The following is a 27,263-nucleotide window of genomic DNA, read 5'->3' as shown; positions in this document are numbered from 1 at the left end:
ACACCCCAGCACAGAAGAGAGCCTGGAAACTCCTGGCAGTTTATAAACTACGCTGCTGTGAGGACGCAAAGAATCCCTTCCCTGACTGCCTCGCTGCAGTCAGTCTCACAGAAGCTGTCAAAGTACAAATCCAGGCATAAAGAAATATTTTGTACTGTGCAGATTCAAAGAAATAAAAACATATTACAGAAAACAGCTCTTTCACCTTATGTTTGTAGCCTTTTTCCTTTTGCTTTCCTCTTTTCCGGAGAACAGGCAGCTCTTCAAACTGATGTCTCCCTTCAAAGAGGACAATAGCTTTCCCAGGAACCCAGGTTTTCTCTGAAGGTTCTCCTAAGGCATCCACATAGTACTCTCGGTATGGTTTCTGATTGGAAACTATTTCAAGAAATGTAACAGAGTTAACCCCTTGTATGTAACAGAATAAAGACACAAAAAAAGAAACAGAAAACTGTAACAATTTGAGAGGTAATTTTCAATTACATTTTGCTCAACGACATTCCTACATAAATGCCAGTTCTGGGGATTTCTACTCACAACTAAGGGACACCCCTTTGCTGTTGTCTATACTTCTACATTGCTACTCTAGTTTTACATTGTTTGGGCTTCTTTTTTTTTTTCTTACAAACAATTGAGTAATATGCCTATGATTGGTCATCTTCCTACAACAAAGATTGCTTGCAAAAAAACTTTAAAAAAGGCAAAAACATTTAAATATTTTTTCCTTGAGAGAGACACAACACACTAGGCAGAACATTTCTTTTCTGCTACTCCCTGATTAATGATTAAACAGTTCAGAGCACTTGACCGTTGGGAAAACACAACAGTGCTGGCAACACCCAGAACTGACATCCGTCTGGATAGGATTTACTCACACAGGTTGAGCCTCCCCCATCACAATACATCCCATCTTGTTCAATGTTTTAATACCAAACAAAGTCTTATTTAGGATACACAACAGGAACAGCAGCATTTAACCAAACATATGCACACATACTGAAAATATTAGGTGCAATATGACACAATATTAGTTGCTATGAGTCTCTCCATACTTCAGGTACAGAGGTGCAGAGATAGAGGAGAAATTCAATCATAAGGGCACATTCAAAGATTTTTAAAAGGTACTTTCTATGGAAGAATGTTGAACACACATGGTACAAATAAGAACTGGATCACTACTGGGTGTGCTGGTGGAAAAGGACAGGTCACAAGCATTAGAACAGAGCTAACAACACTTGAAAACAAGGGACATAAACTTCCCCCAGCAGTTTTCTGCAATGTGTTAACCTTCTCACGGAAACACCTTCACCCTCTGAACAGGCAGATTATACTTCCAGCCCATCTGGTTTGTGCTGCCTCTTCCAGGGTGCCAGCAGAGTGTGGCAGCCTGGCTTTAACTGATGCTGAAATTGAGATTCCAACCAAGACCACTGAGAGGATGACAAACAATGACCAGAACAACATCAAACCAAGTGCAAAGATCACAGGCTTCATCCACCCCATTCACAGTTCTGGGACTCAAGCCATTGAGCCTACACCTTCCAGCTCCAAAAATCTTTCAAGTCAAGAGCTTGCTGAGAAAAGGTAAACTGCCTTTAACTAAACACCATTCCTCAAATCCCAGGAGAAGAGCTTTCAGCACAAATGATGAGGTTGAAGCGACCTGCCTTGTTTTGAAGGGCTTGTTCCCTTGGCAACAGGAGAGCCAAGGCAGTAGGACTGTGCTTCCTACAGTGCACACAGAGCCCAGCTCTTCCTGCCCAAAAGTGCCAGAGCTCAGATACACCTGCTTTGCCACCTTGGCACTGGGAAGGGAGGACAAGCAGTGCACATACAGCCACAGCTGGAAAATACAATTTTCCCCTGAGCTCCACTGCTTTGAACACAGATAAAACAATGATGGGAGAGTCCATCATGTGGCTGGACACCAAGCCTTCCTGGAACTTGCTAACAGAGCTTTTCCTCCCTGCAGAATTCCTTTATTAGAACTCCTCATGCACAGGCTGAGAGGGGAATACTGGACAGCTACATACATTAAATCCTGCCCAAAACTTCATGAGAAGGGATATGGGGAGAGAATATATATCAGCGTATCTTCTGGAAACATCTCCGACAGGACTTTGAGAGCTGGAAAAAGACTACTTCAGACAGTACATTCAATATTCTCTAGAACCAGGATAAATGCCTCCCTAAGGATGAAGGGGGAGGTGAAGAAAGAATACTTCAGCAACCAGGCTTGGGGATGATGTGAGCTTCACGTAGGAAAAGCTACTTAGGTCTCTAGAGAAACAGCAGCAGCACTGAGCTGATGGCCATTCAAAAAGAACTCCACTCATGCCCAGCACTTGTGCTTAGGCTGGCAAGGGCCACAAAACCTGGAGAGAAATACAGTAGTGAGTGGTAATCTCACCAGTCTAGAGCTGTCAGTGGCAGGGGACACCAGTCCAAGGGGTTTCCAGTTGCCCACAGAACAATAAGAATCAGAAGGGGAAACCAGGAACAGATAAGCCTTTCTGTTTGTGGCAGTCTCCCCGTGGCATCTGGTACGATACTAAAAGCAAACAATTCATCACTTCCCTTCTGTTCTCTCCATCACTCACCTCTGTCTTGATCTTTTAAGACTCTCTTTCTCCCCTCCTGGCTCTCTCCTGTGGTCAAGCACACACAGCTCTGTCATATTTGCCCATCTCTCCTCCTCACTCTCAGCTCGCTCACACTATACCCTAAACATTCACATATGAGGCTCTATCTCTTAGTTTTTCCAGAACTTCCCTATCAACAGCCCCTTACTTTCTTGTGCCAAACAAGACCCGAAACTTTCACTTCCATGCACATGCTCCCATAACACCTTCAGGCGTTTAGCAGCTACACTGCATTAGCCCACACTCCACTCCTCAGGCCCTCCAGCCTCCCTGTCTCCAAGAACGACACTCTGTGTCCTCACACACCCTAATCTTCTCAGCTCTGCTTCCTCATCTGTTGCACCTCTCTGATCCATCTCCTTTTTCTCTGCATAACTTTTTTGAGAGGCTGCTTCTTCTTCTGCACTGCCCTGAGCTTAGCCCAGCTATTTGTCTTTCCTATTGTCTGGAAAGAAAAGCCTAAAAGTCCAACAGCTATCTGTGCCACTTCACCACCCCCAATTCCCTTCTTCTTCCTGCCACCTCCCTCACTTAGCTCTACTTTATGAATCCAGGTCTTGTTTTCCACAGCAGAGTCTATTTCTTCACACCTTTCAAAGGCCAGAAACGCTTTCAAAATTAATTAAGAACTGCAGCATCCTGCCACACACGACACCTTCACTTTGTGGTCTGAGCAGATACAGTACCTTTCATTTTTGAGTGACAGTCCAGCACTGGGTCATGACAAATTGTGCATGGCCACCATGGGCGTCTGTTGAACTTGGCCCAAACAAGATCCCCAACTTCATACTTCACTGGAGGAGGTTTCTTCTTGGCTTGGATCTTTGGGGAAAAACCAGAACACAAGAAATCACTAAAGCTCCAGATGCTTTTGAAGAGATTTGCCTCCCCCCCTGTGCGCAGATTACACGGGACAGCAGAGACATTTACATTAAAAAGCAAGTCCTGATTTTACTTAGTGGCTCCTACACCTTCAAAGAACACAATGGTTCTCCCCATTCTTCTGAAAGAACAAAACAATAAGAGGATTTGAGAAGGTTTTTGTTATTTTTTTAGTAAGTAACATGACCTCTGGTAAATGACTGCACTCAAACTTCACACATTTGAACAGGTAAATATTTGGAGTCACTACTAGACCCCATTATTTCACCAACACCAGGTTTTTCATTTCAAAGGTTGCAACATATGAAAAAAGTAGTAGTAAGAGACAGTGGAATTTTCCTGACTGAAACATGATAAGAACAGCAAATTAAGTGTTTATCAACTGGGGAAAAAAAAAAAAAGTTGGTATCTACAAGTTAGTAATTTTCCTGATTCTCAGATTCTCAGATGTGCTCAGGAAAAAGCTTCACCATAAAATATTTGAAACCAAAGACAGGTACAACCACAAAAAAAATCTTATATACTAATGTTTACCTTGTATGAGCAGATCTGGTGCTGCTTTGCCCCAAAACTACTGAGCAGAAAGGGAGTGTAACAGCAGTCACCCGCCTCGAGGACACAGACAGACACAGTGACCTTGCCTGCTCACAAGTATCAACTCTGCAGACACAGTTACCCAAACCCACTAGGTTTCTCAGGGCCCTGCAGCAGCCACAAGAACACCGAAATCTTTCAATACACAAACCCTGAAGTTGGTTAATGCCACTTCTGTGTCCCTGCCCAAGAGCTGAGAGCAGATCCCGCGCTGTTTGCGAAGCCTCTCTGGCTGGATGTGCTTTACCAGCAGGACCTCTGCCAAGGAGAGGATCCAGGAGCTTTGGTGTTGTGAATAATTGAGCCAAGACGAGATACAATAGGTTTTCACAGGATACAAGAGTCCCTGTATCCAGCTGTGAGGTATCCTGCCTGTTTAGCTGCACCCACCAACATGTCCCAGGTGGATTCAGCATTTTGGGAGCTCCAAGAAGCACTCCAGGTATTTTTCCTGGCAATGAGCACAAGCAATATGCTCCTCATTAAAGCTGTGAGCTTAAATGCTTTAAAAAGCTCCTCAATAAAGTACACACACCTTTCTGCTTCACTTCTCCATCCTGCTAACCACCCTGCTCGAGGCACGCCTCTTGCCATACCCACTTCAACATCCCAGCAACTAAAACACAACAGACCTCTCTAATAAAAGGTATATCCCGTTTCTCATTGAGTTTTATGTGTCTTCTTCATGTGGTTAAAGAAAACACAAAAGAATAAACCCTGTCACATGATAAAAAGGCACGTAATGAGGTTAAAGACTACGTTATTGAAATTCTTTTCACTCACTCATCAAAAGCCACACAATAACTTACTGCTGAGCAGGAGTTCAGGAACAGGGAATGTGAACAGCACCGGGCAGGGGGCTGCAGCTCCTCTCTCAGCCAGGGCCTTGCTGCAGGCTCTGTGTCTCCAGCTGTATCTATGAGCACAGGAACCAGAGGTGCTGCCTTGGCTGTTGCTTTTAAAATGCAGATGAACTTTCAGATGCAAACCCTCCCACCCTGCCTTTTTTTTTTTTTTTTTTTTTTTTTTTTCCTGGTCTGTTTCCGACTTGAGGTCTTGTAAATGTGATTTTGGCCTCAAAAAAAATTTTTTTTTTACACAGATTTCCAGCCTGGGCTTTGAGGGGCACATGTATATCCCAGCTGATTATCTCCGATGCTGCCCATACACATACAATAGACGTGCATCTTACTGACAACTGTAACCGGAGCACCCGTCACTGGATGGAGCAGTAAAACCTCACTGGAGATTTGCCAGAGCCATTCACATTGATCCACCTGAAGCACACCCACAACCCCTGCCCTTAGGCAAGTCTGCATTTAAATCAACTCTTTGTCAACCTCCAACACCCCAGCCGAGTAAAAAGGTGGCTTTCAAGAAACTATTCAGACAATGCCTAAACCTCTTTCCAAGAAGTCAGCAGCTATTCTCATTCCTGCCCAGTTTCCTCTCTCATTTCCCCAGCATTAGCAGTCAGGTGTTGGACTCACCATCACCCAGCACAAAGTCCCCACCAGCGGGGTCACCGAGGCACATCAGGAAGCAGCATGTCCTGAGGGAGAGCCTTGTGACAGGATGCTCTGCAGCAGGTCACTGTCTAGCATAATTTTCCTCTAGACTCCCCCTACATCCCGCCAACCTGCCAGAGTTGTCTTAGCATTTTTTCCTTTACACAGGGAAAAAAAATCTGCTAGGGACTTTCAAAACGTGTAACACTGAAAAGCCAACAGCAGAGAAGCAAAAGCAGTGGTTATTGTCCTTCCCAGGTACAGTTAAGTCTCTTCTTTTAAACTCTGCAGCATGATAGAAAAATTATAGCCCCAAAGCATACACTTCTTATGTCAGAATACAACCAATTTCACTCCTATTAAAATTAGCATTTACTACGCCAAGATCAAACTGCTGATAAATCCTGATGGCCAAAAATTTAGAAATTTAGCCCTGCAGTAATGGTGACTTCTCTGTAAGCTAGGGAAAGCCCAAGTCTTTTAAAGAAACAAATTTCAGATGTAGTCCCCTACATCTGATCACAACACTGTTCACCTTCAGAGCACGGAAATATTCAAGTATTTAAATAACAAGAAAATTTGTGAACCACTGCAGACTGGTCAACAGCCACGTTGTAACTCCAGTGGAGATACAGTGAAGAAATTAAAGCAGGTAAGAGCCTTGGCTAATGAGGAAGGAAAGGACAGGACCTTCTCCATTGAAGAGGAACAACTGTTTTGTTTTGTTTGATGTTCTCCTCAAGGGAGTCAGAACTGTCTACTCTGTTATGAAATGTTTGGTACTAATTTGCTGCTCAGATGGGACAAGCTACAGCCTAAACTCGAGATGATATGCAGCATTTCAGATCACTCTGTGCTATTTTTGGCCAAAACAAGACTGTACCTTGCGGACATTTTTAATCAAACCCTCCCTACCAAAGACCCCAAATGATCACTGTGGAAGGGGTCACAAGCCAAGATTCAGCAGCAGGATGACACAAAAACCACCTGCAAAGTCATCTCTTGTACGATGCCAACCAAACACACCAGTCCACAGTTCACCAAGTGAAATACCAAATGTTGGTGCTCAGCTTCACGAGAAGGAGGCTTCCTATTAGCCAAGTACCTTTATCCTCCTGAAATTCTCACCATACAGCAAATAATGAAATGTATCAAGCAAATAAAGTTTAAATTTCCAAGTGTTTTTATTCTGCTAAACATACTGTCAATCCTCAACTGTCTGTCACCAATCTTCCTCCCTGGAAAATAGCCACATCATTAAAAAGTGGAAAAAAATAACCCTTATCCAGTAACCACTCTTGGCTCTGTCACTAGAAGCTGTTGTTCAACCCATTCATCTTGCTGGGAAGAAGTGGCACAAAGTAGAAGCCCACAAACACAAACAATGCTGACAGCCACAGGGTGGACCTTTCCTTCAGCACTGGACATCTCTGAATAAAAATCAGAGCAGCACCAGCCCCTCCAGTGCAGCTGGAGACGCAGCTGCAGACACCCCACGTGCTCCAGCAGCGTGACCAGGGATGTGACCACCTTGGCAGAGCCACAGCAAGACTGAATTGCACACAAAGGGGCAGAGATATGTCTGCTGTTACAGGCAATTTCAGATTTGCAATTTCACATACCCAAAGAGACAACTGTCCAGAGATCAAGCACTGATCTGCAGCCATTGTACTTCCAATTCAGACCTGATTCGGAAAGACATTGTGGAAATACTTTGCCAAGAAAGCTCTGTTACAGTTTATTCCTGACTCAATTATAAACAATGTTACTCAATGAAGCCAGGGACAGAACATGTTTTGCAGAAAGGCTGGGGCAGCAAAAGAGACTGTGTGTAAGGATGATGAAGAAAAGCAAGAAAGAAGACACTGACCCCCCAAAATAATGGAGGTAGATCCTGCCAAGCCTGTTTCAGGCACAAACCGGACAGAATTAAAGCCAAGGATGAAAATAAAGGAGGCGGCCACATCCAAAGGGTAATTAACCAATACAGTGTAAACAATGACACTAAGAACCTTTTCCTCTGAGTGTACAGCAGATACGTGCCCAGGGCCCTGCAGCAGCAGCATGGGATAGGGATATCTCCTGAGCAGATCTCACCACACTGGCAGCTGCCACACCCCACACATGAGCCGGCCCAAACATCACTGCCAGGGGCAGAAACAGCAACAACTCTGCCCCTTAAACTTCCAGTGCTCTCTGCAAACCTTCCCATTCCCAGGCCAGCAACTCTCATTCTTCTCCCTGCATTCCATCTATGCCCAGGATAAAGTTGTTCCCAATACCTTCTTCTTATTAGTTAGAACTGGAAGCTTGCTGAGGATTAGTCCACAGCCTGCCCCTACCACCACCATTTTTTCCTTTAAGTTTGGTGATCATTAATTTTTCCTAACATTCTGAGATGACAAGAAGTCCATCTAATTCCTACAAGCCACCAACGCCAGATAGGGCTGAACCGACTGAAAATCAACAGCTTTTTTTCCCAGAAAAAAACCCTACCAAAACAAACTTGAGGGAAAGATGACATTTGAAGGCACCTGGATAGCCTGGGCCAAACCGTCTGCTGGAGAGAGACTTACAAGGACACAGAGAGACAGGACAAGGGCAATGGCCGTAATCTGTGAATAGGTTTAGATTAAATGTGAGGAAGGAATTCTTCCCTGCGAAGGTAGTGAGGTCCTGGTACAGGTTGCTCAGAGATGCTGTGGCTGCCCCTGGATCTCTGGAAGTGTTCAAGGTCAGGCTGGATGGAACTCTGAGCAATTTCATCTAACAGAAGGTGTCCCTGCCCATGGCAGGGTGTTGGAACTACATTGTCTTTAAGGCCCCTTTGAACCCAAACCATCCTGTGATTCCATAATGAATTTATCCACTAGCACAACCAACCCCTGGTGTCACAGGTACCCTGTGCCTAGGACAGGCCACTCCCAGCTCCTGCCATTTTAGTGGAACAGGTTATTCATCCTCTGCCCTCACAAAGGAGAGGCAGCAACTGGGGCAAGTTCTCCCTATTAAAATACTCCCAGAACAAGCCTGGAAAGGCATTGCTAAAGCTACTCCAAGAGTCTTCAGGAGATAGAACTTCCCTCCAGCTACAGCACAACCTCACAGAGTTAGCAGAGTTTAAGACAAAGCAGAGCAGTTTTAACCTCAGCACTCAGGATTATCCCTCTGTCCATACAACTCCCGTCCCAGGCCATCAGATCCTTTAACTTGGGTCACAGAAATGAAGCAGCAATGGATGCAATTCCCATACAGTGACTGCTGCTGACAGACAGTTAAAAGGTCAACTCCTACCTCTGTACCGCTCTTAATGAAGGGATAATGGAAAGAAGTCTGAGTGATCCATGGTTCATTACTTCACTCAGCCCCAAGACCTGTGCACTGAGAAATGAACAGACACAGAGGGAAGGAAAGAGAGGAACTGGGAAATAACCTTTGCTTGGGAATGCTGCATGGAAAGATAAAAAGGAGAAGATACCAACTACAACAACAAAGTAAAATCAGTAACTGCTTGTGATGGAAGCCAGAAAAAATAGTTCTCATAAGCAAAGATTCATGTTTTAAAGAAGCTTTTCTGAAATTAAAACCAAACCAGTGGGAAAAAAAAAAAAAAAAGAAAAAAGAAAATGGAGAGAAAATTAAATTGTATGTACTTGATAGCTGAATAAATATTTGAAACTAAGCAAACAGAGATCACCAAACTTTCCTCCACACAGAGTACCATCACCAAGCACAGGACCTTTAAGCCTTTACAGAGAAAAGCTGCCATGTTGACCCTGCACTCACTGTGACAAAACTTAAAGGAATCAATCGCTGCACAAGGAAAGGGATCGGCCCAACTGGAGCCCATATGGACAAAACCCTCACCTTAACCACAGCACACAATGGCACATCTGAAGAAACCAGAGCAATAATCACAGTGGCACTTTATGGGAAGCTTTAAATCAAACAGAGCAGCTGGAAAAGCCTGCTGGAAGCCCATGGGCAGACTGTGCTGCTGGGGGCATGCCCTTCATCCCAACTGCTCCAGTCTTCCTTCAGCTTCAGCTCTGCAGCAAAAAGCAAATAGGCGTCTGACCTACATTCATGTCTGAAAAAGTATACCACCTCTTATCTGGGACTATTATCATCCAGAAGTGTTAAATACTTACTAATTAAATATTCACTAGCAAAAAACACAGCAGAGATTATGATACAGACCAAACTTCTGTTATCAAGATGCTTGTGGGTATTTGTCGTCTTTGGCCAGTTTTTACCACCGTTTTTCCAGGGTACTGAAGTTTTTCAGGGTCCATATGAATGTATGAACTACCCTGAAAGCTTAAAATCAAGAGAGCAGATTGGACTACTTTGAGTAATTCCTACATCCTGAAGCATTTCTATCAAGTTCAGGAGTTATCCACATAAAGATTTTAAATAAAGAATGTACTGACAAGACAACACCAAGTTTCAGTCTCCAAAATAACTAAGTAACAGCATCCCTGTTTCACTGGTGGAGATAGCTTTCCTTATGGATTGGATGGAAGTGCAGCACAAGAGAAAACTTTGGCACTTCAGCATCCTAACTACCAGAAATGCACCTGACAGCAAGGTTTGAGGGAGGCAGGAGGAAGTGGGAGAGGAGGAGTATGATCTCACCCAGATCCCTGGTGGAGAGAAATCCACTAATACACAGAAGATTTCAGACCACTTCCAGGAGCCTGAAGCAGAGGACAGATTCTCAGACTTGCTTATCCGCATACATTTTAAATGATAAACCACATTCTCTTTAAATCTGGCTCTTTTAATCAGCACTAATTGTTTCAGCAAGCGAGGAACTGCTGGCATTACCAAAACTTTGCAAATTCTCACAAACAACAATTACCCACAAATATCTTCTTATGTCAGAGAACAAGCGAAAAAACCACTAACTGAAACCAGGTCATCAGATTTGTCCCCTTTTCAGCCTTACTTTTATGCTCCTCTATGTATTATCAAATTGTTCACAAGCAAGGCATCAGATAAACACAGTGCTCATTTTTCAGACATGAAGTTTCTAAATCCATGAAACGAAAAACAGACTCAAACTATGCAAAATGAAACTCGGCTATTCTCATTTATGTATGTATAAAATGTTAGAATGCGTGCTCTATTCATTACAGCTTAAGCTGTAACCAGAATTAAGCAGAACTAGAGAACAACATGTACAGTGCAAAGAGTACGGTGCTAGAACCTCAACAGATAAAAAGTGTGAGTTTGGGTTGAATTAAATTAACTGCCTTGTTGCTTGTTTTGGTTGTGGATGTTGTTTGGTTTAAGTCCATGGGATTCTTTAAAAGCAACAAACATTTAAGGGGGGGAGGTTTACAAATCTCATTTTCTGCAGAAGTTTTTATTTACTCACAGGAAAGGAAGGGATAATCCCACTTTGTTAGTCCAAATAAAAAGATGCCTCTTACACGAAACCCCAACCTCCTGAAAACGAGGTGGCATTCAGCATGTAAGACCCCCTACCCTACAACACCCGTTTTCCAAAAAGAAATAAAATTTCTATTCATATAAAATTAAGTTTTAATTTGCACTTAAAATTTTGACTGCTTTTTCTGAATTCCTACTAAAATTGAAATATCAATTTTTGAACACTAGCAGGGTAGTAAATTTACCTTAAACTTATTTATTTCTTGATATCCACACTCAAAGCCATGACCTGAGAAAGGTTCACGCTTCAGGCAACAGGTACTACTAAAAACTTATGCTTCCAAGAGGCTTCCAAACCTTTCTGTGATGAATCCAGCCTCCTAAACACTGTGAACATACTGTGAGAGGATAGCCAACTAGAATCAAGAGGAATCTGACTTGTTTTATTGCTGTTATTTAGAAATCTGCGGGCAGTCACCACATTAGCCAGAACAGTAGGAAGTCTGAACAGGTGCTTAGGAAAACCAAACAACAAAGTAACATCAGGGCAAGGAGAGCAACTATTGTAAGGGTGATAACCACTCTGCTCCTCACCCTTCTTGTGTTAGGCAACAGCAGGTTTCTATCTTTCCACCAACAGTGGGAGGGAAAGTCATGAACACACTCCTCCAAAACAAGTGGAACATGGAAGCTTCAAGCAGGGCTGAGAGGAGAGCCTCACTGCACACTCAGCACTGCAAGCACTACAGGAGCTGAAAAAGAAACTGCCAGTTTCCAGTGTGCTGAGATACTACCATGCAGGAAATTCGCTGTTCACTCTTTCCTAAAGAACACCACACCAAAAGGCATTCCATTCTCTGGTTTGGATGACACACTGGAATTGCTCCACCCAACTCAACACTTCTGGTGTCTCACACGCAAAAGTCAATGCCTGAAAATATAAAAGGTGCCCCCAGTGCATTATTTCTGATGGCTGTTGGAAAGTTAAAACAAATTACTCCGCTATTTTACTCTACAATTATTTTACTACTAAACTGTTTTTTCCTGAAGAGCCCAGCAGTGGGATGTGCTATCTCCAGCAGCAACCCCAGCTGTCCCAATTACTGCACGTAACCAACAGAACAAGTTCCCTATCAAGAACTTGCTCAAAGCTTTTCTTGCCAACCCTTCCTACCCCACTGGCCTACCCCATGAGGAAGAGCATAGGAAAACACAGGGGAAAGCCTCCAGGACTAGAGATGTGCTGCCCTTTCCCTGTGATCAGCCACCAACAGTGCACCCAAAACACTCCCCTGATGCCACTCATGTGGTGCCCCTTCCACCTGCAGCTTTGCTCTTCACCCAGAACCCCAGCAGCCCCAGGGAGACAGCAGGGAATGCTGCTGGAAAAGTCATTCATTCACCTGTGGACTGGGCAGCTCTGTCACTGCCAAGGCTACAACTAGTCCAGGCAATGAGTTGGGACTACTCAGCACAACCCTTCTGGCCCAGCTGTGTTAGAGACAGCAGTGAAGGCACCCAGCCAGCACCAGCCTGTCCTTGAGAGGGAAAGAAGTGATACACAAGGTGACTTTTCTCCCAACTTCTCTTTGCCATTTTTCCAAAGAACCATGCGAGATAAATCTTAATGATAACCACAAAGAGTCAGTATGTCAATTTTAACAAGTGCTTTACCATCCTTCAGTAGAGGCAAGACACACTGCTGAAATTCCTCCTGGCTTCATCAATGCTTTTGGGCACAAAAGAGATGGATGGACACCCCGGCCACCTTAATCTCTGTCGCACATTTAATCACTGCTGCAGAGCTACTGTCAGCAGCCACACTGGAACCAGATTTCTAATTTAACAAGGACACAGCAATTCAGCTGGCACCTGCTCCAACACATGGGCAGCATCTTCCCCTCTCCTGGGCACTGGGGTAAGGAGCACCCACGCAGATCAGCCAAAGCAATGCCTGTGCTCCTACCCAGGACTGAACCAGTGGGACTCCAAACCTTCCACCTCAGAGTTTTCCTCAGCATGGCACCACAGCTCTGCAGCCATGCCAAACTCCCTCATGTTACCATCCCACAGATGGCTCTGCGCAGACAGAACAAAACATAGGTCAAAGTTTTTTGGTATTAGAAGTGGCATTCACCTAAACTGTTGAGTTTTTTAACTCCCAGGACAACCCCCTGCCTGCTAAGATTTCTTCTTTCCCATGTTTCCATTCCCTTTACCTTTCTAAATGCCAGAGCAAATAATTGAAAAGCAATCAAAGTTACTATATATAAGCTGTCAGTCACAGGCAAGAAAAGCAGAAGTATATTCCAAGCAACTGCACTGAAAATTGATTATCATCTGTAACACCAATTTCTGAGTTACAAATATATTTTTCTGAAATACCATCTCAATTATATCTTAGAGAACACTGCCTTTTTCTTGGGGATCAAGTAGCTTGTTGACCATATTCAGAGTTCACCTCTTGACTGACCCACAGATTTTTTCAGTTAACTTGGGGAAATAGAAAAAAAACCAAACCCATTTAATAACTTGCACATCACACAGTTTAACCCCACTTCTGGGAACAAGGGTGTAACAAGGTGCAACAAGAAGCTGCTACATTGCAAGAGGCAATGAACAAATCCCTGACTTCATGCAGAATATGCTGCTCTGAAGTCAAAGGTTACTCCTACAGCATCAAACTCAGACAGTATCGCTGATTTTATCAAGGCTTGAGAAGAAGTTTAAACAGTAAAACTTGAATCACTTTACCCTCAACAACCTAAGATTTGTTAGGGAAAAAAGGTTCAAGTTGTGGGAGATACACTCTTCCAAAAGAAATCACCAGCACATACAGTCCTTTAACAAAGCCTGAGAGGCAGCATCCAGCCCAAAAAAAACACCTGCAAAAGCCAATTTAATTGCTCCTATTGCCAGGCTTAAAACTGCAAGGAGTATATTAACCAGGACATTGCTTGAACAACTTCTCTCCTGTTCAAGTTTTAAAATTAGAGTTTTAAATTTAGAAAGCATAAACTACACAGAGGTTTCTGTCGCCACATCCCGTAAAACATCACTTTCAAAACTGTCCAATCTGCAAGAAAATACCTCTGGTTTTGCTATTTGCAAACAGACAGGTTCAGCTTTAGAACACGAACCGCAAAAGCATCAGTCATTCAAATTTCACATGGCAAGCCAGGTATTTTCTAGAGAAACCAAGTCACTTCCTGTAACACAAAGTACACAAACAGATATTTCACACCTATTCAGCAATCAGAGAACAAATACAATGAAACAAGGAGAGGAAGGGCAATCTCAGCCAAATGCTATGATAAAACGCTTCCAGGATCCAACCTGCTGTGCAGGAGAGCTCTGGATCCTACAGACTGTTCAAAATCCTCAGAATGAGCTGCTCTCACACTCTCACACACAGGAGGTCCTCCTGTGACAGTTCCTAACACCCACCCATTCACACCTCCACCATGACCAAGTGGCAATGCAGCATCATCATGCTGTGAGAGCATGAAGTCATTAAGGACCTCAAAAATTTATGGTCAAGCAATAATAACACAGGCCAGGACAGGGCCCTCACTGTGGAAATTCCTATTCTTCTGGACACCCACCGTGGCTGAAGTCCTTTATACATGAGTTTAGAGCTATTTGAAACAGGGATGCCCTTCAGTACAAGGCCTGGTGGGTGCCATCAGGATGCACAGCAAGGCAAGATCCAGCCACATGCTCTGTTCCATGAAATAATACCATCTTCCAAACAGTGTAAATCCTAGTGGCAAAGGGGGATGTGTGCAAGATCAAAGGCATGGGCACAGTAGCACACAAAGACCCTGCTCTCTCCAGGTGCACAGAGTGGGAGACGATGCTTGCAGGAATCACTGATAACCAAACAGGGTTCATCTCCTCACTAGGAAGACGTCAATTGACCAAGGAAATTTATGTAGCCTGCTAAAACAAACCACTGCCAAATCTACAGTATCTCAGGGATATACTGATGTTATCAGTAGTTAGTTACACTTCGGATCAACAGTCTGTAGTAGGAGATTCTTTCAGAAATGTTTACAGGAGTAGTGAGGATCACGTGGCTTTGGTTCCTTCATTTTATTTTTAGCAGAGAGAGAAATGGCACCAGACACATCAGCTAATAAACCACCAGAGTAACTCTCACAAAGGCAACATCAACACTTTATAACAAGAGCACCCTCCCAAAGCTGCGGAAAAGAACAGAACCCAAGTTCACCATGGAATAATTCTAGAGAGGACTTTGCTGGCCTTCAGTACTTCTAACACAGTGCAAACAGTGTGATTCTGGTAAAGCAAAAACCGTCCAGGAGCCTTACACACACGCCTCACTCATTCCTCACACCCAGCCCTTGGAAGCAGCCATTCCTGAGGATAAAACATCTGACTCTAGATTTCCCTGTACCTCAGTTCCTCACTGTCATTACCCACACACCACACTCCAGCATTGTGGGAAAAGGACAATAAGGAAATAATAAGGAAGAGCAACACTGAGCCTCATGCAAGCCTCTGCACATCCCTAAGTCTGAAACCATCAGGGTCCCATGGAGAAAACAGCTTGTGAATGCAAAACGTACACACAGCAGGAGTGCCCCAGATGTACCTGAATCCAAGAGCTCTCTGCTTCCTCAAATGCTCAACTCTGCAAATCAAATGACTCAAATATACTTTGCATGTAGTAACTAAAAACAACAAACCAACAAACTGAAGTATTAAGGTATCAAAAGTTACATTAGAGAAACAAAGTCTCCACATGACAGTTCTGCAAGAAACAAATCTACAAGCTCCAATTCCTCAGCATCTAAATTCAAGCAGTATCTATGGCACTCAGACTTTCTGTGGCAGTATCCACCCTCCCCAGCACCGGAGTCTGGACTCACTTCTCCCTCCAACTCGACATAATGCTGTCCAGGGCTTCTGCAACTTGGAAATGCCAGGAAAGCACTACAGACAAACTCACTATCAGGATGGTAAAGAACAGAGACATTCAAGAACAAGCACCCATTTAAATTTAAATGGCCATAGCCCAACATGTGCACAAGGCAGCAAGCCAGCAGCTGCCAGCAGTCACTGCATCACCACCTCTGGAGAACAAGACCCAAGAAGTGATGCTATCATTTCCTTCCCCACAAAACCCCCAAAAAATCTGTCAGGAGCTGCTGGGAAGTTCACACACCCTTGAGGGAAGATTAAGTTGGCACTTAAAATAGCTTTACTTCAGAATATGCACATCTCTCTTTACAACTGAATGGTACCTGAGCAACCTCCCCTGTTTGGGGCAATGTTTGAGAGCAGCAGGTGCCAGGGCTATTAAGAAATCCCCATGCAAAACAATACCTGCCACCAGCCCTCCTGCCCAGAGGCATTATTTAAATGGTGGACTTTGCATCCCACTTAAGACTAAACCAAATTCTGGCCCTCTGCTGCAAGCACTCTTTGACATTTCAGAAATCGGCTTTTCCAAAGCAAGCAGCTATCGAGAAATTCACATCTTGCAAGGGGCAGACACAGACACGTGAAATACACACACACACATCCCTCCTGGCAAAACAGGAAGTCTGAGCAGCAGTGGCACACTCAGAGCCATAAACTTCAAAACTAAAAGCTCTGAGACAGTCTTGCTGTAAGGTGGAGGAGCCCCATCAGCAGGCAGCATAAAGCTGATACCTGTAAGTGCAGCCAAGCTTTGACAAACAGCTGTGCAGTACTCCCAGCGATTCGTGATGCTTTTTTTGGGGTGCGTTTGTGTTTTAAGTTTTAGCAGGCTCTCAAAAAAAAAAGAAGTTGATTCCAGTTACCAAACACAGATGAGACTGGAATTAAATGCCTAAATGAATACATGACATGAAGAGCAAACCTGATTATTTCTCATTACTATGTAATGTTCAACCATTAAAAAACTTGAATTGTCTCAGCAGTAACTTGGCACAGAGGAAAATCCCTGTCTTCTCCCATTCAACAAGCAGTGGGGCTAAAATGAAGGACCACTCAGACAATATACATTTACTTACTGACTAATGAATGCAAGACTTATGGAAAGCAGGACCCCAGACTGCCTAAAAAATACTTTTCTTCTTTGCATTTTTTAGGAATGCAGCTGTGCTTTCAAGCCGCCAGAACAATCCAGCAAGGCTAAACTATAGCACACAGGTAAGGCAGTTTTACTGAAAAGCCAACCCTCGGTGCATATTCAAATAACAGCTCCGTCACTAGGACGGTTTTGTCACTGTACCAGCTGCAGTTCTGTGGAGCACGTTGTAAAGGCAACTGTTGTGAAAGTACCTCTGCGAGCTTCTGTTTACAAAGTGAGACCCTCCCACAACTGCATCACCGAGCACATGTCTGCGAGAGATCCCCGCTTTCCTCTGCAAAACAAAGCTGAGGGACCCACAAATCTCAGACCCACAGCAGCCTTTCACCACCAGAAACCAAGGGATTCTTCCCAAGAAACGCTGAAGAGTATCTACAAGCCTGAATTGTTCCACAAACAAATTAAGCTGCTGCCAGTATCTTCCTGAAATCGCCCCTTCCACGGGCACTGTGTGACAAGTGCTCCCCACCTCCCAGAGCACGCCGCAGGAACGCTGAGTGCTCCCAAAGGAACACAATCCTGCCTCCCAAGCACTGCACGCACCAGCACAATCTGTCCGGCATCAGCGGCTCTACTGAAATTAGAGAGCAAGATTCGGTATTAGTTCTGTCAAAGGAGCTAATCTTCAAACCCTGCATCAATACTTAAAGCTCAGAGTATCCTCCAGCAAGGAACCTTGATGTTGAAAAACATACTGAAGAAATACACACACACACACACACACAAAAAAAAAAAAAAAAAAAAAAAAAAAAAAAAAAAAAAAAAAAACCAACAAAAAAAACCCAAAAAAACAAACAACCGAAAACTACTAGAAATATACATACATGGGTGCAAATAAAAGGTTACACTGAGAAACATCCCTTAATGTTGGATTCAAAAGCCAATTACACAAAAAGATTACTAAATGCAACTATCTCCTTTCAGAACTCCTACAGTTCCATCACTTCTGCTTATTAATTATATTATAATTAAAGAAATTTGTGAGTGTAGAGAAAAAAATTTTAAAAAAAAGAAATATCAGCCTGAACAAGAGGCAAGCTTTGCCGCCCGTGAGGTCTGTCAGGCCATGACACGGCCTCTCCCCGGCCACCGCCAAGGTCTCACAGCTCGAGAACCTCAGGCCTGGCCAGACAAAGAGCCTCTGACAGCGCTCCGCCGGAGCCGCAGGAGATGGGAACGCTCCCTCCTGCCCTCCTCATCTGCACTGCGCTCAAAAAAAAACAACCCCTTCCAACGGGGAAAAAACTCCACCGAACTCCGCAGCGAGTTGCTGGGCAGAAGGAATGATGCCTCTTATTCCTGACGGGAGAAAAAGCGGCGGGGGGAGCGCGGGCGGCCGGGCCGGGACACAGGTGCGCGGGGAGCGCGGTGACAGCCCGCGCCGGCCCCGGCAGCGGCCCCTCGCTCGGTAAGATGGCTCCCGTCCTCCGGGGTGCCGGGGCGAGGGAGGCAGCGCGGCCGGCCCGGCCCGGCCCTGCCGCACCGCAAAATGGCAGCGGCCGCGGCCCCCCCGCCCGCGCCCCGACGGTGCTTACGAGTTGCAGGGCCGCCGAGGACTCGGGCTGCTCCCCGGGGCCGCCGTCCGGCACGGACTCGGCCGGCTGCAGGCGGCTGTCGGGGCCCCGCTGCGGAGCGGAGCGGCCGCGGCTCCGCGGGCCGGGCTCTGTCGCCGCCTCCTCCTCCTCCTCGTCGTCGTCGTCCTCCTCCTCTTCCTCGCAGTCGTCGTCGTCGTAGTCGTCGTCGTCCTCCTCCTCCTCCGGAGTCTCGGCACCCTCCTCCTCCCCCTCCTCCGGCGCCTCCTCTCCACCGTCCCGCAGGAGCAGGGGGAAGGCCCGGGCCCCGCGGGGCACCTCGGCCGCAGGGTCCTGCGCCGCGGGCAGGCGGGGGCCCGGCGAGCCGGGGTCGGGCAGGGCCTCACCGCCGTCGGCGGCACCGCCGAGGTACTCGGCGTTGATCATTGAAGCCAAGTCCTGCAGCCGGCGCAGCGGGATGTAGCAGGACGACGGGTCCTGGCCGTAGCCGGGCTTGGCGGCCGCCAGCTGCATGGCGGGCGGCTCGGGGCCGCGGGCCTCGCCGAAGGGGCCGCCCTTGGGCTCGGCGGCCGACAGCGAGGTGCCGAAGGGGACGAGGCAGCTGCGGCGGCTCACTTCGCAGGCCTGCTCCATGCCGGGCGGCGGGCATCCACCTGCGGGCACAGCACAATGGGGTCAGCCCGGCCCGCACCGCAAAATGGCAGCCGCACCCGGGGGCCGCGTTGGGCTCCGCCGGCCCCGCTCCGCCACCGCCGCACTACAGGCCCCAGGCCGCGGCCCGGCCACCCCGGCTCGGCTCGGCACGGCCGGCGCCGGGGTCGCTCGCCCTGCTGGGGGCTGCCGCAGGGCCGCCGCTCACCTGCGGGTGCCGCGGGCGGCTCGGCGCCTGCCCCCGGAGCGGGCGGATGGGGAGACGCGCCGACCCGGCCCGGCCAGGCCCCGCCGCCGCTCCGCCGCCTCCCTCCTCCTCCCTCCCCCGCATGCGCGCGCCCGACGCCGCCGCCGCCATCCCGCGAGGGCGCGCGCGCGCCCCCGCCCCGCGCGCCCCCGCTCTTGGGGTTCGGCGGCCGCGGCCAATCAGCGCGCGCGCGCCCGCGAGGGCCTGGCCCCCCCCTCCCCCCTCTGCCCCCCCGCACGAGCACCCCCCCCGACGGCCCCCCCTCACATCACGGGGGGGCGGTGGGGAGGGGGCGCTCAGTGCTGCCCCCCCCCGGCGCGCCCCGGCCCGGCCCGGCCTGCCCCGCTCCCCGCATCCCCCCACCCGGCACCGCGGCCTCGGCGCCGCGGCCCGCACGTCCGTCGTAGGCGGCGGCAGGGGGCACCGGGCGGGATGGGACGGGGCGGCCCCGCAGTGTCTCCCCCGCCGCTCCTCCCGCCTCCCCCCCGTCCCCCCCCGCCTCACGCCGGGCAGGCCGCGGGCCTGCGAACGGCAGCGGAGCGGGCGCCAACAAAATGGAGTCGGCCAGGCCCTGCGCCCCGGCGGGGCACCCGGGCGGCGGCGGCCCCCGTGCACCGCCCGGTACAGCTCCCGGCGCCGGTGCCCGCGGGCGGTCAGCGGAGCGGGTGGCGCGGGTCGCCGCCCGCCCCCGCTGGGCTCGGGTTACCCCCTGCCATTGTCCGCCGCGCCCCGCGGGCCGGCCCGGCGCCCCCGCCGCGCTCCCCCGCCGCCCTCCCGCGCACCGGCGGGCCGGGCCGTCGCCCTCCGCGGGGCTGCCGTGCGGAGCCGTGCGAGCCTTGCCGAGCCTCGCCCGCCGGGGAGCGGCGCCGGGTGCCCGCGGCCTGGCTGTCCTCGCCGGGCTCCGCCGCTCCCGGACAGCCGCGCTCCCGCCCGCCCTCCCGCCGCCGAGCGGCGCGCACCGGCCCCGCGCCCGCCCGTTCCGCCGGGACGGGCCGCCACCGCCGCCCCCCGCAACCGGCCCGCGGAGGGCGGCGGCTCCGTCGCTACCTCCGACGCGGGCCGGGGTCTCCGCCGCCAGCCGCACGGGTCCGGGCGCCGCGCCGCGCCGCCGCCGCACCGGCACGGCTGGGCAGGCACGGGGCGGGGGGCAGCCGGGGCAGCGCGGGGATGTGGCACCGGGGCGGTGCTGCCCGGGCCGCGCGGGGGGCAGGGCCGGGCTGCCGCCCCCCGGGGTGCCGCCGCGGGGCTCGACTCGGCGCTGCCCGGGCGGACCCGCTCCCCCCGCCCGCCGCTGCCCTTTGTTTCTCCCCCCAGCCCGGCCCGGCCGTGCGGGAGCCCCCGACCGTGCTGGCGCCGCGCTCACCGCCGGGCTGAGCCCCGGAGCAGCCGCTCTGCACACCCAGGCAGGGAGCGCCCGCTGCCCGGGCCCCGCTGCCCCGCAGGCGCAGCTTTTTCCCCGCTGAAACGCTGTCCTGGAGCGGCTGCGGGCTGGCACTTCAGCGGGGCATTGAGGACTTGCCTCCTCCCTGCCTGCGCACCTTGGCAGCCCCACTGAGGGCACCTGGCTTCCTGGTGCCCCTGTGGTCTTGCTCAAGCACTCCCTCTGCTCTGTCTGTGGCTGGTGATGGAGCAACCATTTCTCCCAGCATCTGCTCCTGAGGAGCCACACCAAGGTCCACAACACATCATCACCCCACTGGTGTGCTGCCACTACAGAAAGACTGCCATGTTCAGCTCATGCCACTTCAGCACACCCACGGAGGGTGGGGTGACTCGGCAGGAAGTTTTGCTCCTGACATATTTGTACCTCCGAGGTCCCAGCCCAGGGCTCAGCTGGTGGCATCTGACCTATTTTAGGCCCTTTCCCTCCGTGCTCACGTGCCATGGTGACATGTTGGAGCCAAGGCCATGCTGTGCCCCAGTGCTGAATGAACTTGGCACTGAGTTTCAGTATCCACACAGTTCTCCCCACCTTTGCAGAGCTGGGGCATCACCCAGTGTGCCTAGGTCGCTTGGTTTACACCTGAGTGGGGGAAATACGTTGTCCATCTCTCCTGGATTCACTGGGAGCTGCCTGCAGCCCGGCACACCTGGGAGAGGGCCCAGCAGCCAAATTTCCTCCTTTCTCATTGGAACAACCTGCCACGCACGTTTCTGCCACGTTCCCAAAATAAAGCTAGTGGTTTATTTATACCCCTCCAGGGGCGGGCAGGGCGTGTGCAGAGCAGGAACGCCGGGTGTCTTTGCAGAGTCTGATGTCTGAGGCTCAGTGAGCGACCTGGGGAGATGTTTAGGGCTGTTCCAAGCAGGGGAGCTGTATCCTGGGCACTGGATCTCACCAGCTGCCCTCCTGAAGTGTCCCGTCTCAAGCTGAGCGGGGACAGCCAGGGCATCACCAGGACACATCCCAGCCTGGTTGCCCCCTGCGAGCCCTTGGTCCATGGGAACAGGGCACAGCACATCCCGATGGGACACTGGTGTGCAGGGGCTGTACCGCTTGGGTAGCGATGCCCAGGCAGCTCTGCGCACCCCGAGGCACGTCCACATCCCGCTGCCCCAGCGGGACCTCGCAGAGATGTGGTTACTGGCGCAGGGAGGAGCAGGGCAGTGGCGGCGGGATGCCCTCAGACGCACTTCCCATCTGCTGTGTCACCTCTGCCCGTGCCACGGCCAGCGCCCGCAGGAAGGGCCCTTCTCCGGCCCTTCTCTTCCGGCAGAGGAACGGGGAAATGGCATCCCGGCCACTGCCTCCCGCTCCCGCCCGGATGTGCGGCACAGCGGGCAGCGTGGCCGGCCCTGCCGCCGCAGGGCTTTGTCTGCGGGCTGCAGCGGGGAGCGCGGGCGGCTGCGGCCTCGCCGCCGCGGGGCTCGCCCTCAGCCCCCCACCCCACGATCGTGCTCGCCCCCCGCGGAGCCCCGCTCCCAGTGCGCGCCGGGGCTCCGAAGGCCGGTCAGGCCGGTAGCCACGGAACCGCCCGGCACTGCGGGCTCCCTCTGCAGGCTCCGGTGCCCGCGCACAGATCGCACGGTGCCCCCACGGGAACGGCACGGTGCCCCCCACGGGAACGGCTCGGTGCCCCGCGCCCGGCGGGAATGCGCATCCCCGGCTCCCGCCATGGCGGCTCCCCGTCGCCGCCGTGATGCCGAAGGGACCGCGGCCTCGCACCGGGGGCTCCCGCGCGCTCCCCCCGAGGGAGATGAGGGAGTCACGGCCGGCCGGCAGGGAGCCTCAGACCCCAGCGTGGGGGGAGCTGTGGCCCACGCGGGTCCCGCGGGAGCCGTGGGCAGGATGGGCTGCTTGCGAGTCACCTCCGGCCGCGGATGTTCGCCGAGGCGGGGCCTGGGGAGAGCGCGGACCCCGGGGGCAGCGCCGGGATCCTGCACAAAGGGCCGGGGGCGGTGGCTGGGAGCCATGGCCGTGGGGTTGGATCACGGCCGGGAGCGTGGGCGAAAGGGTTAAAGAGTCGCGGCGGGCAGGGGGAGGGCTGGCCCGGCCAAGGGAGAGGAAGGAAGCAGAGGAGGAGAGGAGCGGAGAGCATCCTGCCCGGAGGGTTTGCCGGGGGCCCCCTTTCCCCCAGGAAGCGGCTTGCGTGGCTTGAAACCGCAGGGATGGAGCGGCGGGAGCAGGGGCGAGCGACGGGTGGGGCTCAGCCCGGCTCCGTGCCCGCAGGCGCGGCTGCACCGGCCCGGTGTCCCAGGCGCCGGGGCTGCTCGTTCTGCCGGGGTGACCTCTGCTTCCCAGGTCCCTCACCTCGCAGTCCCCCTGCCCTGGTGCTTTTCCTTGGCCCCCCCGAAACCTTGTGGGGGGCAGCCCAGGGACACACAAGGGCGGTGGGTGCGGGCAGGACCGCTGCCACGAGCTGCAGGGGACAGGAGCCATCACTGCTGAGCTAATCTGCCCGGCGCGGAAGAGCTATCACTGCACTGTCACCTGGAGGCCGGTATCTGCAGCAGCCATAGGCAGCATGGGGATAATCCCGAGGGGCCGAGGCCCGGGATGCCCGTCTGCGTGCTGCAGCTGCTCTCGGGGACCGCCCTGCTTCCCCAGCCCTCAGACTGCCCCCCATCCCCATCTTAGGGGGTTCACAGAGCTCCCAGCCCTGAGCAACGAGGCTGAGCTCACGCTGGGCTTTGATCCATCCACTCAAGACGAGCCAGATTCACCAGGCTCGAGTGTCCATGGGGTGTCCTGTCCACACTGGTCGTGTCACTCGGAAGGATACAAACGGGATACACATCGGGACACAGCACAGCTCTGCAGCCCAGTCCCCTGCCCTGCCCCACGTCCCAGCCCCATCCATCGGTGCGGCTGATGGAGAGCACGGCCAGGATACATCCCTATGCCGCAGATCGTTTTTCCCCGTCGCGTTTGTCATCCTTCCAACACAGTCCCGTGCCTGTCCTGCCGCTTCGGCCACTGTCACCAGCCCAAATGCGGGCGGTGTGCGGCGGGGAAGCCGCTCGCTCGCTCCGTTCTGCCCGCCCCGCGCAGCTGCTCCTGCCGGCCGGGAGATGGGGCTGAGAGTCCGCGGCTTCCCGCAGCACCGGCGGGCGGGGGGCTACGAGCGGGGGGTCCGCCGTGCGGGGACCACCCCCCTCGCCCTCGCCGGCTCCCCCAGCCTGGCCTGTCCGGCTGGGGTTGGGGGTCCGCAGTGGCGCAGTGGGTGAAGAGCGGGGCGTGAAGGGAGGTGCAGGGGTGTGTGTGTGTGTGTGTCTGTGTGTGTGTGTGTCTGTGTGTGTGTGTGTCTGTGTGTCTGTGTGTGAATAGAGATGGTGGTGTACATTGTGTGTGCGTGGAAGCAGATGCAGGGGGGTGTATGAAGGTGCGCGGGGGTTTTGTGAGGGATGTAGAGCGTGTGCTTGGCTGGAAGTGGATGCATGCATGGGGGGATGTTCCCGGAGGGTGTGCCTGAGGTGTGTGTGCAGAGTGCCTTTGCTCCGATGTGTGGGTGCTTATGGGCCCCTTTTCTCTGCCCGCTGGCCCATGGGGGCTCTTCCCCCCCTTTCGCTGCCTGGGCACATGGGGCACAGGCATGGGACAATGACAGACAGGTCGTGGAACGGGGGCAATGGCAGGTAGGAGCAGCCAGAGGGGCAGTACCAGCTCCTCCTACCAGTGAGGCAGAGAGCAGCCTGGTGCCTTTCCGCCCCGCCAGCCTTATCCCCTGCTGCCCGGGGGCAGAGGCTTTCTGCATCTCACAGAAACCAGATTCTCCCCAGAGATAAAATCCTGTCGCCTTTGTTTTGTGGAGAAAAGACAACATCAGCTCCCGGCCAAACAACAGAGTCGTTAAGGGAAGGCATCTCCGGGCAGGGGCTCGGAGCCACATCCCAGAGCTGAAATGAAGAACCAGCTGGTGTCCTGTCTCCCCCAGGGCTCAGCATACCTCCCAGGACCAGAACCATATCCATCAGCACTCGGCATTCCCCCAAGGACTATAGCAGCTCCCCCAGGACTCAGCATCTTCCCCACACACCCCCTTCCCCCACCCCAGACCAGAACCACCTTTCCTACGGCCCAGCATTCCCCCTGGGACCACAGCATTTGCTCCAGGACTTCAGCATCCCTCCAGAACCACAATACTCCCCTCCAGGGACCCCAGCATCCCATGAAGGACCAGCACCACAGTGGGGTGGCTGTGAAGCTTCTCAGCTCCACCAACACCCCACATCCCTTACGGCCTCACAGACATGGCCCCAGAACTTGGGCAGACAGGATGCCCGTGGGCATGGCCAGGCAGGGTTCGGTGCCAGGGCCCAGGGACGGGGAGCAGGCGGGAAGGGGGGGTTGTGGTGGGTGGGGGGTGTGTGGGAACGCTGCCTCAGGAAGCCAGCAGGATTTACTGGGCTACACGCTAAATCCCCCTCACAAAAGGGGCCTGTTCGTGCGGACAGGATGCTGGTGGCTCAGCCACACTTGTTTGGCCAGCAGAGCCTGGCGGATTAAGGACAATTGGTTCAGCCCTGACAGAAAATACCAGGAATGTTAAACAATAAAAACTGCCTCCAGTTGTCGTGGGGCTGTGGGATGCCCCGGGCTGCTTCTCTGCCCAGCCATGGCCTCGGCTGCCCTGTGCCTGGCAGAGCTGGCTCTGGCACAGCCCATGTACCCACTGCTGCAGCTTTTGAGGGTTCACTGGGGGATGCAGTGGTGCCTGGGGATGGGCTGAGGGCCACCCCCCAAGCTGGGGCAGGCAGGTAGGCATAGTGCTGGGCACTGCCAAGACCCTGAAAGTATCCCTGGGTCGCACTGGTGTGGGCTGTTGGGCTGTGGGTAGCAGGCACTGCCTGTACCTGTGGCAAGCCTTTTAAGTGTGCAGGAGTGAGTGAGGCTTTGGCAGGGGATGGCAGGTCCCTGCTCACAATGTCCCCTTCTGCCCCCCTCCTCCCCTCTGGTATTAAGATTAGCAAACCCACCTATGCCTCACCCTGTGAAATTGGCTAAGGGCCCATTTTCCAGGGAAAGGGCAGTGCAGGGAGAGCAAGAACTGCCTGCCCTCTGTACTGCCCTCAGCATGGAGACCCCGGTCTGAAGTGAGGTGGGGGCAAGCTGGGCACAGCCCCTCTCCATGTTCGGTCTCAGTCCTGGCCAGGATCTGGGCAGCTCCTGTGGGCAGCTTGGGCAATTTGCCCTTCAGCGTGTGAATGCCCTATTCAGGGCTGTGTGAAATGCATTGGTTCTGGCACATTACCGGACAGCTGGGATCCTTCCCAGGCAGGCAGGCTGCCGGCACAGGCAGGTTTCACACCTGCCAGTGCGCCGTCTGCCTCCGCCCGCCGTGCAGGAATGGGGGGCTTGTCCCAACAGAGGGGAGCTGGGCTGGGGATGGAGGCTGCAAGTGTGTCAGTGGAGTGGGATTCCCCCAGCAGCCCTGTGAGGGGCTGTGAAAAGGAGGAGATGCTGGGATGGCTCTGAAAGCTGTTGAGCTCCCAGTACATACAATTCACAACAGGCACAGCACCCATGGCTGAGTCAAGTACCAAATTCTGTGCCTTGAGATCCCAGACCCTGACACCATCACAGCAGTAGCCAGGATTGAGGGGCTCCTTTTCCAGCAGCCCTGGAAAGCACCTGCCAGCCCTGATCACCGTGGGCTGTTTTGGGGCAGGTTGTGCCTCAGAGCGCCAGCTTCCATGCTGGAAGAGGCAGTTTCCAGGCAGGGGGCTGTGAGTGCAGCTGGGAGCTGAGGGAGGAAACCAGATCCTGGGGCTAACGGCTGGCAAAGCCTGGCCCTAGATGAAACCCTAGACCCAGAGAGCAGGTTGGCAGGAGGGGGTGAGACAGCTGCAGCCCTCCCTGCCCACGCTGCTGTCATTGCTGGGCATCATAGGGCAAGGAGGGGCAAAACAGGTATCAGAGAGCCCTCCAGGAGGGCTGGAGACTCCCAACTTGTGCTCCCACAGGCTTTGGGGAGACAGAGTCCATAACTCACTTCTATCTGGAGTGCTGGGCTGGCCTGGGCAGGAGGGTGTGGGAGGTTCCCAGTGCGTGGGGCTGGGCCCCAGAGCATTTTCCCAGCCTGGGAGCCCATGGCAGTTGGGGGATCGGTTTCAGGGCAATGCTGGTAGCGGAGTTCACGGTGGCTTAGTGCAGCAGTGGCTAATGGGGAACAGATGCGAGGGTGCTTTGTGCTGGAGCAGGCCTGGAGGCACAGGAGTGGGGACATCACTTCCTGCACCTGTGGCACTGTCTCCATGTCCCCC

General features: G+C 52.1%; 1 protein-coding gene across 3 annotated transcripts in view; it reads right to left on the bottom strand.

Moving 5' to 3' along the window:
• The window catches only part of NSD1 (nuclear receptor binding SET domain protein 1), a 61,201-nt gene extending 41,264 nt beyond the window's left edge, over window positions 1-19,937 (bottom strand). Inside the window, exons 1-4 of one of the 3 annotated variants that reach the window (XM_066197497.1) lie at window positions 19,923-19,937; window positions 18,665-19,314; window positions 3,329-3,464; window positions 206-378 (exon numbers count right to left, since the gene is read on the bottom strand). In XM_066197497.1, the coding sequence (XP_066053594.1) occupies window positions 206-378; window positions 3,329-3,464; window positions 18,665-19,294 (939 nt within the window). In that variant the 5' untranslated portion in view covers window positions 19,295-19,314; window positions 19,923-19,937. Of the gene's footprint in view, window positions 1-205; window positions 379-3,328; window positions 3,465-18,664; window positions 19,315-19,520; window positions 19,627-19,922 lie in introns of those variants that run through there. The other 2 variants (XM_066197499.1, XM_066197496.1) reach the window with 2 other exon arrangements.
• Window positions 19,938-27,263: the final 7,326 nt, after the last annotated feature.

This window comes from Chamaea fasciata, unplaced genomic scaffold (genome assembly GCF_029207755.1).
Source record: "Chamaea fasciata isolate MVZ Bird 193981 ecotype frontalis unplaced genomic scaffold, bChaFas1.0.hap1 SCAF_15, whole genome shotgun sequence".
In the NCBI taxonomy this organism is placed as follows: domain Eukaryota; kingdom Metazoa; phylum Chordata; class Aves; order Passeriformes; family Sylviidae; genus Chamaea; species Chamaea fasciata.
Note: the sequence above shows the minus strand (reverse complement) of the source record. Positions and strands in the feature narration are given on the sequence as shown.